At 41.4% G+C, this 14,077-nt stretch overlaps 1 protein-coding gene and 1 long non-coding RNA gene across 6 annotated transcripts in view; both read right to left on the bottom strand.

Moving 5' to 3' along the window:
• FNIP1 (folliculin interacting protein 1) overlaps window positions 1-14,077 on the bottom strand; it is an 87,556-nt gene that overhangs the window by 3,866 nt on the left and 69,613 nt on the right. For 4 of the 5 annotated variants that reach the window (XM_028718021.2, XM_028718023.2, XM_077924524.1 and 1 more), the window contains 6 exons: window positions 8,835-8,981; window positions 6,875-7,044; window positions 4,727-6,149; window positions 3,777-3,945; window positions 1,410-1,607; window positions 463-578 (listed from right to left, as the gene is read on the bottom strand). In XM_028718021.2, the coding sequence (XP_028573854.2) occupies window positions 463-578; window positions 1,410-1,607; window positions 3,777-3,945; window positions 4,727-6,149; window positions 6,875-7,044; window positions 8,835-8,981 (2,223 nt within the window). Of the gene's footprint in view, window positions 1-462; window positions 579-1,409; window positions 1,608-3,776; window positions 3,946-4,726; window positions 6,150-6,874; window positions 7,045-8,834; window positions 8,982-14,077 lie in introns of those variants that run through there. The other variant, XR_013391912.1, reaches the window with a different exon arrangement.
• LOC144326970 (uncharacterized) lies at window positions 7,120-8,824 on the bottom strand. The gene is made up of 2 exons (XR_013391913.1): window positions 7,478-8,824; window positions 7,120-7,333 (listed from the first exon to the last, which is right to left on the bottom strand). It is a non-coding gene; the product is annotated as an uncharacterized LOC144326970 (long non-coding RNA).

Genomic DNA, 14,077 nt, shown 5'->3' with positions numbered 1-14,077 from the left:
TTCTTCAATGTGCAAGGCAATGAGGATGGAATTGTTACCCTAGTTCAGGTATAGGCAAACTCAGCCCTCCAGATGTTTTGGGACTACAACTCCCATCATCCCCAGCTAACAGGACCAGTGGTCAGGGATGATGGGAATTGTAGTCCCAAAACATCTAGAGGGCTAAGTTTGCCTATGCCTGCCCTAGTTGCTGATTCCAAGCACAGCTGGAAAACTAACTTATTTCCTAAGCAGGATGTGCGTTAAAAACCTTTCATGTTCTGAAGAATTCTGCAGCTGGGTAGAGTATGCTTAAAATGAGAAGATTGCTACTTATAGTACAGCCTTATCAATGGCACTGCTATTTAACAATGAGCAAAATCTTGACACAAATAGCCCTACAGCTTCGTCTACTAGTATAGGCTGTGTGTTCAGGATAAGGCTACATAAGAGCTGAGGACAAGGAAGCTATATGGACCATACCCCAGTACCACTCCCAGCTCCTTCACATGCACTCGCATCTGGCCTTTGAGATATTCAGACAACATTTTGCTCTTGAAGTACAGCTCCTGCAATCGATCTTCAAGGTGCATGACACACTGGAGGCAAAAGAAAAGAGAAACAATGTCACAAACCAGTCCCTAATCTCAGTCAAAATGACAGTCTATCTAACCATGCTACCTTCAAGGTACAGCAACGTAAATACATTTTGAGTTTATTTCCTCCATTGAGGAGTTAGATCAAATTACATCTTTCTTTTTTTAAAGTACCGAAGTGACTGATTAGATGTTAACAGGTTATGTTCTGTTTGGGCCTTTATCATCTACTGTAATCAGATGGCTATGTTGTTGAATATAACCAGGGATGAGCTGAAACAGGGAAATGTAATTGTTGTGGAAAAATTTGCCTATGTGAAATTTATACACTCTATTTCAGCAACTGTTTGTGGAAGCTCGTGAAATGAGGTAATATTTACCTCATTTCACAAGTGACTATTTTAATTTTAAAATTACATAATTGTACAGTGGTACCTAGGGTTACATACGCTTCAGGTTACAGACGCTTCAGGCTACAGACTCCGCTAACCCAGAAATAGTACCTCGGGTTAAGAACTTTGCTTCAGGATGAGAACAGAAATTGTGCTCCGGCGGCGCGGTGGCAGCAGGAGGCCCCATTAGCCAAAGTGGTGCTTCAGGTTAAAAACAGTTTCAGGTTAAGAACGGACCTCCGGAATGAATTAAGTACTTAACCTGAGGTACCACTGTATATTACTTGTAATCCCTCTTAGTAGAATTTGTATATTGAATGGCAAGATCTATCTATCTGTCTGTCTATCTGTCCATCTTCAATCAGAGTGGTGCCAGGAAAAAAATACCCTCATTCTGATTAGGCTTTGTGATTTCATATTGCCTCACAGGTTGGGTACTTACAAAATTTGGAGATAAATTATGCTTATAAAGCTGAAGAGTGGAATGAAGCAGGTTGGAGACAAGGTTAGAAACTAGCACATCCTTCCCGAGTTTATTATCGGTGATTCGCCTCTGGCTACTGGCCACTTGTACTGTCCATTTGTCCGTGTCTGCGATAATGCAGACAGCTTCTGCAATTGGTTCATCCAGAACAGGGTGCTAGAAGGCAAAGAGAAATACGAGGCGTAAGCCACAATAAACATTGTGAATAAATAAATACATTTTTTCTGAGCATCAGTCGGATTTGCGAACACTCCTTGAAAAAAAAAGTAACCTTGGCATGAACACTTGGAAGAATTTAGTAGTTGTGCATGCACTTTGCCACATGTGCTTTGGGTTAAATCCTAGCACTATAAAATAGAGCGATTAAACTTTCACTGCATTCAGTGCAGCCAAGAACCAGGATCCTAAGAATTGTGAAACTAGCCAGCATGTCCACGGGAGCTTATGGTTCTAGAACAGCAGTCCCAGATGCCACATGGCAAGCCATTTCTGCAACTTCTAAGGCAGTTTGTGATATGGCATGGAACCATGGAGAAAAGCAAACCCTTAGACGTGCCTAAAATATTGTTTGAATTTCTCCCTGTGTGTGCACACATGCCCGCTTCTGATGTATAAGGAAACTTCCAAGTCTCACTTGGTTATTGAAAAGATATATAATTTAAAATCCTGTAACTTTGCCCATGAGGCAAACTAGTTAAAAGCTCAAAACATCTTAAAACCGTTTTGCCCTTTTCTCTACCCCTTGCTAATTCTGCATTCTTCTCTGGTCTGAGCAAGTAGGATCAGTTTAGATATGGCTCCGTTAGCTTCTACTTGATACTGCAGGAAGACCAGCAGAGGGTGCAAGGAAACGCTTATGTAATAATGGGTTTGAAGTATTTTTCATTTGTATTCTTTTTAAAAACACACGCACAAACACAGATTAAGCATGTCTGCATTATTCAGATTTGGGGTCCTCAACTGATTTAATTCCCAATATTAGAAAAACAATGTGAGCAAACAAGGATACTTTTAATTTTCACAGCTAAGGTCCAATATTCTCTATGTATATTCCCCATGACTATTGTTGATGTTTGAAGTTAAATTATAGTCTAGGGGGAAAACATAACAGTTTTCTCTCTTTTTTGGTATAAAAAGGGGGTGGGAAGCATTCATTTCAAGTAAAAAGACACAGTACTTCTAGAAACAAAATGTTAGTTTCTACATCCAGTGTACTTTTGATCTAAAGGCTCCTGTAACACCAAAAATGGTTGAAGGATAAGTTTTAGCCAACTGTTTGTCTTAAAAAGCCATTTAAAATAGACATTTCTAATTGTAATGTTCAATATATATTGTCCATTATTGTCCTTCTTAATAGTCCATTATTAATTTTATATGTTGGTAATGATTTTTTTAACCATTTACCATTTTGCCCCCAGTGATTTGATAAGAACATTTTAAAAATCCCTCTGTGGATGAGATCAAGTGGGGAAACAGATAGCTTGAAGGTCTTAGGAGCCAGAAAGTGGTGGCGGCAGCCATCCTTTTGCTTGCTTCCAGTAGCTCACAGTATTGGTGAACCTGTGGTCCTCCAGGTATTGTTGGACTGTAATTTCCAGTTAGCATAGTCATTGGAAGGCCATGATGGGAACTGTAGTCCGGCAATATCTAGAGGGGACAGAGGTTCCCCACCCTTGTGCCTTCCAGACTTTTACATGGACACTACATTCAGCTCCTGGCTAAATCAGATGACAAGGTGGCTTACAAGGTAAGGTGATTTTGATTTTAAAGGATCTTCATCGTCATAGAACTTAGAGGTTCAGAAATTTGACTGCCAATGGGAAAAAAGGCACCCCCAATGGATTTGTGCCAATTTCTAAGAACACTATATCCAAAAGACTTAAGGACAACAAGCTTTTTCTAGATTTTTACCACTTACTTTTAAAGTGCTTTTATCGGGGCCTTATCTTAATCTGATATCAAATGGTTTTGTTTAACCTAACCGGCTGCAAAATTAGCAAGCAGTCTGTCAATATTTTATTGTTTGTTTAAGTATAATTTAAGAGGCTTCCCAAAATGTTAATCATGGTACTTCCATATCAGACTCCACACTACAAAGGATATTGGCAGTAACCCTCCAACTCATAAGTCTCAAAAACTGTTGTTCTATACTGCATAAATGTTTCTCATCTCTGTGACCGTTAGGAATCTTTGTTAAATGAGATTGTGGAAATCAGAAATGCTTAACAGAATTACAACTTCATTCCTACTCCAGCAGGCTCCAGAAATATTTCCTTTAGTTGACTGTCAAATATAAATTCATCTGTTGGATATAGTTTAAATTACCTGTACCGCATGCGACAAATCTGACATCAAACAGTGTCTCAGTTTCTCATCATTTCCTACTCCTTGCAAAACAAAGTCAGGTACGTAAGATGAACAGTAGCCACCTAGCAAGGACCTTCCAAAATTGGCAATACTGGGCTGGACAGAGTTCACTTCAATTAATTTTGACCTGAAAGAAAGGTATAACATGGGCATGTATACTACAACTAGCACTGTTTTCTCTCTATTTCAGTGTGCAATCTAGTGCACAGTTTATGTACACTTAAGACCCTCTGCTTCAGTGGGAAAGGAATCACGTAAACCACAAGGCTGGATGGCAGTCTTTGGGGGAATCATTTTGTCTTCATTGTTGATCCAAGGGTAGAAGATGTTAGAAAATGGGTTGAAAGAAAGTTTCAGTTTGAGGACAGGATAAAGTACAAACACCTAAACTATATGAACCAGCGCTGAAACTAATAATTGTAACAGTTTTTGTTCCCTTGGTCAAGTGCTGTTCTTTTAATAGACTTTCCTAAATTAGCAGTATACTCCACAAAGTGTGAAAGGTAATTAGAGCCTCTTTTAAGTTGCAGCCTCAGTGAAATAAGCAACTCTTACATTGCTGCATTGCTTAAATTAATGCCCGGCTGGGGGAGAGTCCAGCTGAAATCATCAATGCTGTATCACTTGCATGATGAAAGCATAAGGCTGGATCCAGACTAAGTTATGCTTTACTCCTACTGAAATGCATAGGTGCAAGTTAGTCATGGGTAACTTAATTCCCATTGACTTCAATAGGGCTAAAGCAAGACCAAAGTAGACTGGATCCATCCAATGAGATTACAATCTATTTCTATAATATATACACAGTATTTTCTGTCTCTAAGATGCCCTGTTTGCCTTTTAACTCTAATGCCATTGTTTCGTAGGAATGTAATACATTTGGCCTAATCTCGGTCAGAAATACTTACCCAGGAAAAGGTATGTCCTCTTCTTCTGCCCACTCTTCTTGCTCTGCTCCGTAATAGTTACTGTTTATTCTGGCCACATCATGCGCAGCATCTTCGCTTTCACTGTCACCAAGGGCACTGTCTGAGCTCTCATTTCTTGGAATGTCCCAATCCACACCTGGGTCAGCCTTTTTCTCAAAGTTCTCTCTGTCCCCATGGGGGACACACATAGAGATTTTGTCTCTTTGGTCCTGCTCTGCAAAGCAGTTTTTGCAAGTCTCTTGACGAACAGATTCCATAAACTTACAAAATTCACTGGGGTTTTTTTTGTTCTTTGTACACACTTTTGGGGGAAACTCTAAGCTACTGCTAGAATCTAGAATGTCTGTTGTTCCTTTTACTGGAATATCATCAATAGTCCTGTTTTCTACTGAACTCTCCTCATATTCATCAAGCAAGCTTGCACTTTCTGCACCATAAGGTGCCCAATTCTGGATCTCTCTGGCAACCTCAGGAAACGCTTCAGGCGTATTCTGATCTCTTTTTTGGTCCTCAAGGGTTTGTGTTGCTTCACAGTTCTGATCAGCAGGTACTCTTTCTTCAGCATCCAACTGGTTGCTGTGCCTGGCCATCTGCTCCACTGCTGCTTGACTTCGGAGCTCAATATCCGAATCAGGTGACATGGAATCTCCAATGAGGAAGGTCACCTTTGTTTGAGCCTCAGCCGTGCTGCAAGGAATTGCATCCGACGAGATTTTGTCGGGAGGCTTCTTCTCTACCATTGCACTTGTAGCTCTCATTACTTCAACAGCCTGATTAGCAGAATCTAATGATTCCTCACTCCTCCACGATCCACCTGTTGGTTCCAGTCTGGATTCTGCCAACACGCAGGTTTCTACTGAGGCTGATCCTAAGAAGACCTCTTTCTCTAACTTTATATCCAGGCAAGAGGCCAATGTTTCTTTGCATTGCTTAACATCAGCAGGTCTTTCTTGGCAGTCAGCAGGTGCAGCCCTGCATTCATCTGAAAGAGCCTCAGCCTCCACTTTTGAGATATTCTGGGTATCTTCTCTTTCCTGCCCTGAAACAGCCTCTGTATTTTGGGTAGGGTTAAGAGGGCCTTTGCAATATTTACAGCTGCAGTTAGAACTCCTCATTTCTTCAGACTCTTGAAAGGCTAAATTGCTTCTGTTCTTGTGCATTGTGACCAGCACGTACTCCGTTTCCTCTACTTCCCCTTTCTCTAGTGTGGTGGTGATAACGGTGCCAGGCATCACTATGGCTTCATCCTCTCCATTTTCCAGAAGATGAGTCTCTTGCAGTTCAGAGCATCGGATGAAGTAAGTGAGGAAGTACAGCAAACGTTGCACAAGGTCTTGTCGTTTGCCAACCACAACTGTTTTTGATAGTCTGACAGGTGACCCAATAGCTCCATACAGGTCTCCTACAGGATAGAATATAAAAGTAGTATGATAATTACACAACACATGAAAAAATACAGTGTCATGGCTAAAAACTAGATCCTTGAAAATTTCCAAAAATGGACAATAGGCTTATGCAGATTTATAAAATTTGTAAATTATTTTGTTGGAATGGCTACACAAACTTTATCTGCAAAAATATTCTACAGCCCTGCCCTATTTAAAAATAACACCAAATCAGAGCCAACTCCAAGAGTGGGATGTAAAACCATTCAATTGCAATAAACGTCAGCCCTGTTAATATGAGTCTTTGCTAAGCTGGTATGTAACAAAGGCTACAATTCTAAACAAAATTCCCTAGAAGTAAGCCAGTTTGAAGATAATACACCTTTCTTCTGTGTAAGCACTCGTAGGATAACACTGAAAAGGCCTTAATGAATGTCTTTCAGAAAGTAACTTTTATCAGGAAAAGAAAACGCTTCATCCCAAAGTATGAATAAGGGGTACACGGAAGAAACAGGAAGAAGGAGCAAGTGGAGCCACTCAGGAGGGAAGGGGGAATATAACTACTTAAAAGGCAGGTTTATTTCTTATTTATTTTCTTTTATTCAGTAGAAAACTGTTGACAAAGTGATTTGTTACATTGTTTTCCTTTAACTACACTTCTACTCCACTGGTTTCCTATTATGGTCAACCATTAAAAATTTTTGTCCTTAGAATAAATAACCGAGTGTGATTTCAGACATACCCAACTGTGCCCATAATGGATTGTATGGATGAGATTTCGCCAACATGTCCACACTTTGTGAGGAATGCTTTTCTAGAAAGATTCTGATGGGCGGCTGGCCATTTGGCATGACGGTTGGGACCCAGGCTAGATGGTTTGTCAAAATTGCAGTCAGAAGAGCTGGTAAAAATCTGTAAGGGGGAAAAAAAAAGACCATTCACAATCCAAAACCCCCAACTCACGGTTCTTTTCCATCCGCTTTTGTAAAGGGAACCCCATTATGCACTAAGCACGCCTCTTGTTGTGGTAAAGTTTGAATCAGGGATGCTGGGTCAGAGGGTGGGGAGTCTCATGCACATCCACAACTCCCATGCATAACAACACTGGCTTCCCAATTGGGAAGGAGCAACATATTTCCAGTGGATATATGCAGACATAAACTGAAGAGTGAAGCTGCATCTTGTACTAGAGTTTTACAAGCTCCCTAGAGCAGTGTTTCCCAACCTTGGGCCTCCAGCTGTTTTTGGACTACAACTCCCATCATCCCTAGCTAGCAAGACCAGTGGTCAGGGATGATGGGAATTGTAGTTCAAAAACAGCTGGAGGCCCAAGGTTGGGAAACACTGCCCTAGAGTGCTTAAACTGGGGCTCTTGAATAAAACTGCTACGCAGTCTGAAACTTATTTTTGCTCTGCCGTGTTGCCTTTTTAAAAAGCTTCCAGTATTACTATCTTTTAAATGTCCTGCATGCAATCTAGAATGTTAAACCTGACAAGTGTTTTTGGATCTGCAAGGGGAAGCTGGATCACAGCTTGCATGGTGCCTTGGCAAGAAAACCTTATTATGCCAAACCCTGGATTAGCCCCCTGAAGTAGTTCTTTTGAAATATGGCCATAGTATTGCACTGTGCTAATTTTATAATGGTTTAATTTTTAATAGTTTAGAAGGCAATTTTAACATCTGGCAGCCAGTAACTTCATAGTATCTGGTTTCAGTACTGTTTTGAAGTTATATGGTTTGGCAGTTTGTCTCTAATTTTCTTTTCTGTTCAAGCACATCTTCATTCTGTCAGTCAGCCATCAGGTCTCATTGGCTCAAAGTCTTAAAAGGAGGCCAAAGTTTCAGACTTCTATTCTTGTTTTTGAATACCATGGCAACCAATTGTAGTTGCAAACACAGCATAATTTTGACTGAAAATTGTTAAAAGGTTTTAAGGAATAAAATATCTTTTCCTGAATAATATTTTTAAAGATGAGATGAAAGTAATTCTTCACTTAAAGCAGACTTTTACTCTACCAAGGATAGGGGCTCAGCATCAGACAACTGTTATTTCCCAATCATTAATGACACTATTAATATTGCCTATTAAACATTTTTTAAAAAAAAAACTAGTATTTTTTAATACTAAAAACTACACCTAAGTTTATTAACAAATATTTTAGATGCTAATTAATGAAGGATGCAATCTATACACATTGAGTTGGAGCAGGTGCCATTGAACTGAATGGAACTTACATATGACTGCACATGCATAGGATTCAAATGCCAATACATTAAAGCAGTCAAAGAAAATTAATTTTTGTGGATTTCTTATGTATTTTCAACAGATACTGTTACTGAAAATATGTCTCTGGATTTTGAGATAAGGCATCTTCTGTTTCCTTCATGAGCTTTGCAGCTTTTTATAAGAACAAAACATTGTTACAGGTGGGGCCTTTACTGAGATTTTGATTCAGTTAGTAATAGTGTCTATTATCCCTTTGGTTGGAATGGTCCCCACATATTCCCACATGCCTTTTTCACCACCCACGTCCTCCCTTTTCATTATACGTAATACTTTTTTTATTCTTTACTTGGGACTACAAGGGAGCTTGGGGAAGGAAATCACCTCTTGCCACTGTCTCTTTTTTTAAGGACTATTTTGCCTTTAAGGTTACAACAATAAAAAAAACCAATAGGAGAAAGACGAGAAATGCTTTACTGGTTCTTGGAGGCTTGTTCCATTAAGAAAATAAATTCCTTCATAAAGCGATGGCAGAGCTGGTTCTTCTCAGGCATTCCTGACATCATGGTAAGCCAAACAGGTTCTGCAATCCGTGGCATGGTGTAGAGGTTACAAATTGTTGTTCTAAAGTAAAAAGAAGAGAACAATAGGTCACCAAAGTGACACATCTGTTATAATATATGGCTCCAAGAGCCATTTGTGCCAAGAAAATATGTTATTTGATTAGCAACTGAAAAGTATACAATGTCCCCCAAGCCAATCCATGGCTTTCAGAACCACCTATAATTTAACATAGTGGTGTCCCTGCTCTGTCTCACTGTCACAAAACGTTCCCTTCTGTCCACCCCAACATTTCCAAGTGTCTCTCTGGTACTTCTGCATGTATGCTTCATTGTCAGGTCAAGCTCAATGTGTCTAAGACTGGTCTTCTCTTCTTTCTTCCCAATCCCTTCTTTCCTTGTTCATGTCCTTATCCACTGACAGCCATCCTTTTGATCAGGCACATACCCTTGTTTTTCTTTTTGACTTCTCTTTCTCCTTTGTTCCCCTTATTCAGTCTCGCTTAATCTTACCCATCCCTATGCCTCTTCCTTTCTGTCCCCATGGCAAAAACCAGGCATAGGCAAACTTGGCCCTCCAGAAGCTTTGGGACTACAAGTCCCATCATCCCTGACCACTTGTCCTTTTAGCTAGGGATCATGGGAGTTGTAGTCCCAAAAACATCTGGAGAGCCGAGTTTGCCTATGCCTGGCAAAAACCCTTGCTTTGTGTCCTGGTTATTTCTTGCCTTGTCTACTACAATCTTTGCCTCTCTGGCCTTCCATTTGCTTATCTTGGTCCACTCATGCCAATCCAGCATTCTGTTATCACAACTGTTCCCTCACTACAATCATGTGACACCCCCTTTTTAAATCCCTACGCTGCCTTCCTGTCTGATCCTAGATCCAGCACAAACTTCTCATTCTTACTTTTAAAACTCTCAAAGGCCCTGCCCCGCATATCTCTGCTCTTACCTTGACACACCCCTGACTGACCCTGTTCCTCATCCAGCTCCAATTCACTGCTAAAGACTCGCCTTCTTCACAAAGCCTCCAGAACAACACATAAGGTCCAAAATTCTACTTTAATGAAGCTGAACAACACTTCATTGAAATAACTGAATACAGTGGTACCTCGGGTTAAGTACTTAATTCGTTCCGGAGGTCCGTTCTTAACCTGAAGCACCACTTTAGCTAATGGGGCCTCCCACTGCTGCCGTGCTGCAGGAGCACGATTTCTGTTCTCATCCTGAAGCAAAGTTCTTAACCTGAAGCACTATTTCTGGGTTAGCGGAGTCTGTAACCTGAAGCGTATGTAACCTGAGGTACCACTGTATCCTCCCCCTGTTTACTTCAGTCTACGTCCCTTTCCTGCCGCTGTTCCCTCCCTTTGAGTCTATTTTTAGATAGAAATACCCTCGGTTTAGGGAACTCTCCTCCCATTCTTTGTAAAGTGTATAAACGGGACTGCATAAACAATATTTTAGTTCAACAAATTCACCTGAAACATATTTTTAAAACAAACCCCAAATTCATGGAAATTCCCAATTCCGTGAGGAAAATGAGACTGGGGAAATTTCATGAGTATCCTTATTGCAGCTTTTAAACTACAAAATGTTGCCCTGTTTCTATGTCATTTATCCCTGCATCACTATAATGTGGTTTAGGTTTGGCAAGAGGGAATTGCCTAACATCCTATTCTTCTAATCATACTGCGCGGGTCCCCTTATCTTCAGAGGTTAGTGAAGGGCATTTTCCTCTAAGCTCAGTGCTATCAGGATGGACATTCTTCAAACAGCAAGCCAAAGGCTGCTTACAGAGAAAGGAGTAAGGTCCCACAGTAGTTGCCAGAAATGATGACTCAAGTTTCATTTTAGAAATAGCATCACAAGTCTCATACAACTGCAGAAGTCCTGGATACAAGTGCATTAGAGCTTAGAACAGTTTTTAAAGATCCTTACAACTGGGAAGGCATTTCACTTAATCTATTACTAGCGAGGAAGGTCTGTAGCTCAGTAGAAGGGCATCTGCTTTGCAGACAGAAGGCCCTAGGTTCCATCACTGGCATCTTCAGGTGGAGATGGGGGATAACCTTGCCTGAAATGCTGGTGGGCCACTGCCAGCCCGTGTAGACAATACTGAGCTAAATAGGCCAAAGGTGTGGCTCAGAGTAAATCAGACATTCCTCAGTGGAACTGTGTGGCAATAGAAGACAAAATCACCTCTTTAATACATATTAATTTACTGGATTTACTGCCACAAGTTATGGTTTGGGCACTGGCTTTGATGGCTTTAGAAAGAAGTTTGACAAATTCATAGGATAAGTCTATCCATGGCTATCAGGTGCAACAGCTTAATGGAGTTTCCATGTTCATTGGTAGTATACCTGTGAATATGAAGTTTAAGTGAAGGGCACACAAGTGAGAAGAGCTACTGCCTTAATGCCCTTGCTTGTGAAACTTCTTATGAGAGCATCCCTAGGTTGAGTACAGGCTTATTTCCACAGACTACTAAATATTTCACAGACAGCTTCATATTGTAAGGGGAAAGGGATGTGCTAACTAAGAGCATCTTTTAGGATAATGTTAAATGGGATTCAGCAGCGTAATTGCTAAGGGGCAAAAGACCCACATTTTTTTATCGAAAGTGTCATAAACGAGAGACTATACCAAAATGATTGAATAAGTAAGAGCAGTGCTGCAAGTGGCCTTCAGTGTCGCAAAAAGCTTGCAGTTTCCTGTTTGCTGGCATCCACACTTCAGACCCATTAAAATCAGAAGAAAGAAAGCTTTCTATAGGATTAACTTTCACCCCTTGGACTCAGTGGCGTAGCGTGGGGGGTGCAGGAGGGGCCGGCCGCACCGGGCGCAGCATCTGGGGGTTAGGGTTAGGGGGCGCAAATCCACGGGTTAGGGGGCGCAAATTACTTGCCTTGCCCCGGGTGCTGACAACCCACGCTACGCCACTGCTTGGACTTCTGTGGTCAACCCACTGAACAGACAAAGGACAAACGAGATACCAGCTGAGAAAGCACCTTAGGAGAGCTTAAAATTTGGAGCCCAATTTTTGCTTCACAAAGGTTCGGCCAACCTTAAAAGCCTGAGGTGAAATCTAAAGTTCAAACCAAAATGAGCCTTCTGGGTTATTGTTTAGAAACATCAACCCCCACAGAAAGCTCTCTGGAAGCTGACTCAATTTGAACTGTGTGCATGTGTGTGTGAGGAAGGAAGCAGTTTCTGTTCCGATACCAAGATATTAAACTATTTGTTTTCGTTGAAGGGCTAGCTCGAGTCTTGTGACTCGTTATTTACTATTCTGGTAACCGTGGCTGCATCTGCAACTGATAGTGTTTCCTCAGAGAGAGATCAGATTCCGCTGGCTGCCTGCCAGCAGGCATGTGACTGCAGCAAAGGGAACCCTCAATGCCAGACATGTAAGTAATTGCACTGAACACGAGGGTGAGGATTAACTGCCTTTCAGCTCGGCAAATGGGAAAAGGCTTTTTCATTTCTCCCTGCAGTCTCCCGATATACAAACTGCACACACATATTTTTCACCCCTTTAAGGCACTGCTAATGCTGGTGGTCAACAAAGGAGGTTTAAAGACTCTCTCAAGGCAAATCTTTAAAAATGTAGTATAAACACCAACATTTGCCTGCGAGCGCTCCAATTGGAGAACAGCCTTTACTAAAGGTGTAATGGGCTTTGAAGATACTCGAACTCAGGATGAAAGGGAGAAATGTGCTAAGAGGAAGGCACGCCTGGCAACCCCTCACCGTGATCAACTCCTGCCCTGAAACCTATGTCCCCACAGTGGAAGGACGTGAGGATCCAGAATTGGCCTCCACAGTCACATGCAGACTCACTGTTTAGACTGTGTTCATGGAAGACAATCTTACTCGGCTACGAGCGAGAAGAAGAAGAAGAAGAAGAAGAAGAAGAAGAAGAAGAAGAAGAAGAAGAAGAAGAAGAAGAAGAAGAAGTTGTAGCCAGAAATTATTGAAGGTCTGAACCAAGTCCCATATACAAAATCCTTGTTCAGGATTTTCAACTTCTTTAATTCTGTATCTGCATCAGCATCTTAATGGGACTCTAGGAAATCTCACTTAGGAAGCTCTTTATTCCAGTAAAGCGAAAACGGGCCTACACTTAGAAATCATTATGGGAGTCTGAACTTAGAATCATTTGTAGCCAGCCCCATGGGCTTCCAGGGGTACAGAAAGAGAGTCTGTCCCTGACAAAGTGAGCACTAAAAAAAATACCACATGGCACTTTTCGCAGTTACAGAACTACATAGTGTCTTTTGCAATGCTGATCACTGCACTGTTTTACTTGTTGTGGGTGAGAGGAAAAGGGCCCCTAATTAAGGTGAGTGGAGGGTTTGTGCAAGAATAAATGCTACCACGTATGCACCCTAGGATCTAGATATGGGTAACCACACCCACACCCTTTGTAGCATCCTTGGGTGCTTTCAGTTACTGAGATCCATAAGTGGAGCCTGTTTTTCCATTTGGGAGGGGGGGAAAGAGTGAGAAACTCCAGATATTTGCTATAACTGTTCTTGGCCCAGAGTGTTTTGGCCCAAATCCTTCCTTGGGGGGAACTTTTTAATGTTAGTTTTAATCAAAAACAAGGGGTTCTATAGAGTGGCTGTCTTTCCTATCATGGACTAGTTTCTCTGAACTGTGGCAACTGAGTACATGGATATGGGGGGTGCTGGGTCACAAATGTAAACCACCCAGCTGCTTCTGTCGCTCACAGACCTCTGGACTATGGCCAGAGAATTTGTGGACGAGCAGGTTATGAAGACTCCTGCTCTGCCTACTGGGCCACAGTGCCAACATTTTAACACTGACTGACTTCTAAGCATTTTCTTTCTCACTGCTATTGTTCAATTGGGATCCCTGTTCCCTGGGCAGGCCCGCTTCTTTTAGCGGTTGCAGGAGAGCACTTAAGAGAGTTTTCATGGACTTCAGAGAACTTTACCATTGCCAGTAAAAAACTGTTTTCAAACTGGAGAATAAAAAGGGGTTTATCCATCCATTTGGTTAATGAACCAATTTGTTCTGTGCTCTTATCTCTTAAGGCTTCTGCCGCCCCCCCTTTTTAATAAATAGCTTATTTTGGAAGGGAGTTAAAGGCATTCAAGGGGCCAGGATATGCACAACAGACCTTTCCCCC

The sequence above is a fragment of the Podarcis muralis genome, chromosome 2, assembly GCF_964188315.1.
Source record: "Podarcis muralis chromosome 2, rPodMur119.hap1.1, whole genome shotgun sequence".
NCBI classification, from domain to species: Eukaryota; Metazoa; Chordata; class Lepidosauria; order Squamata; family Lacertidae; genus Podarcis; species Podarcis muralis.
This window is presented reverse-complemented; position numbering and strand designations above follow the sequence as displayed.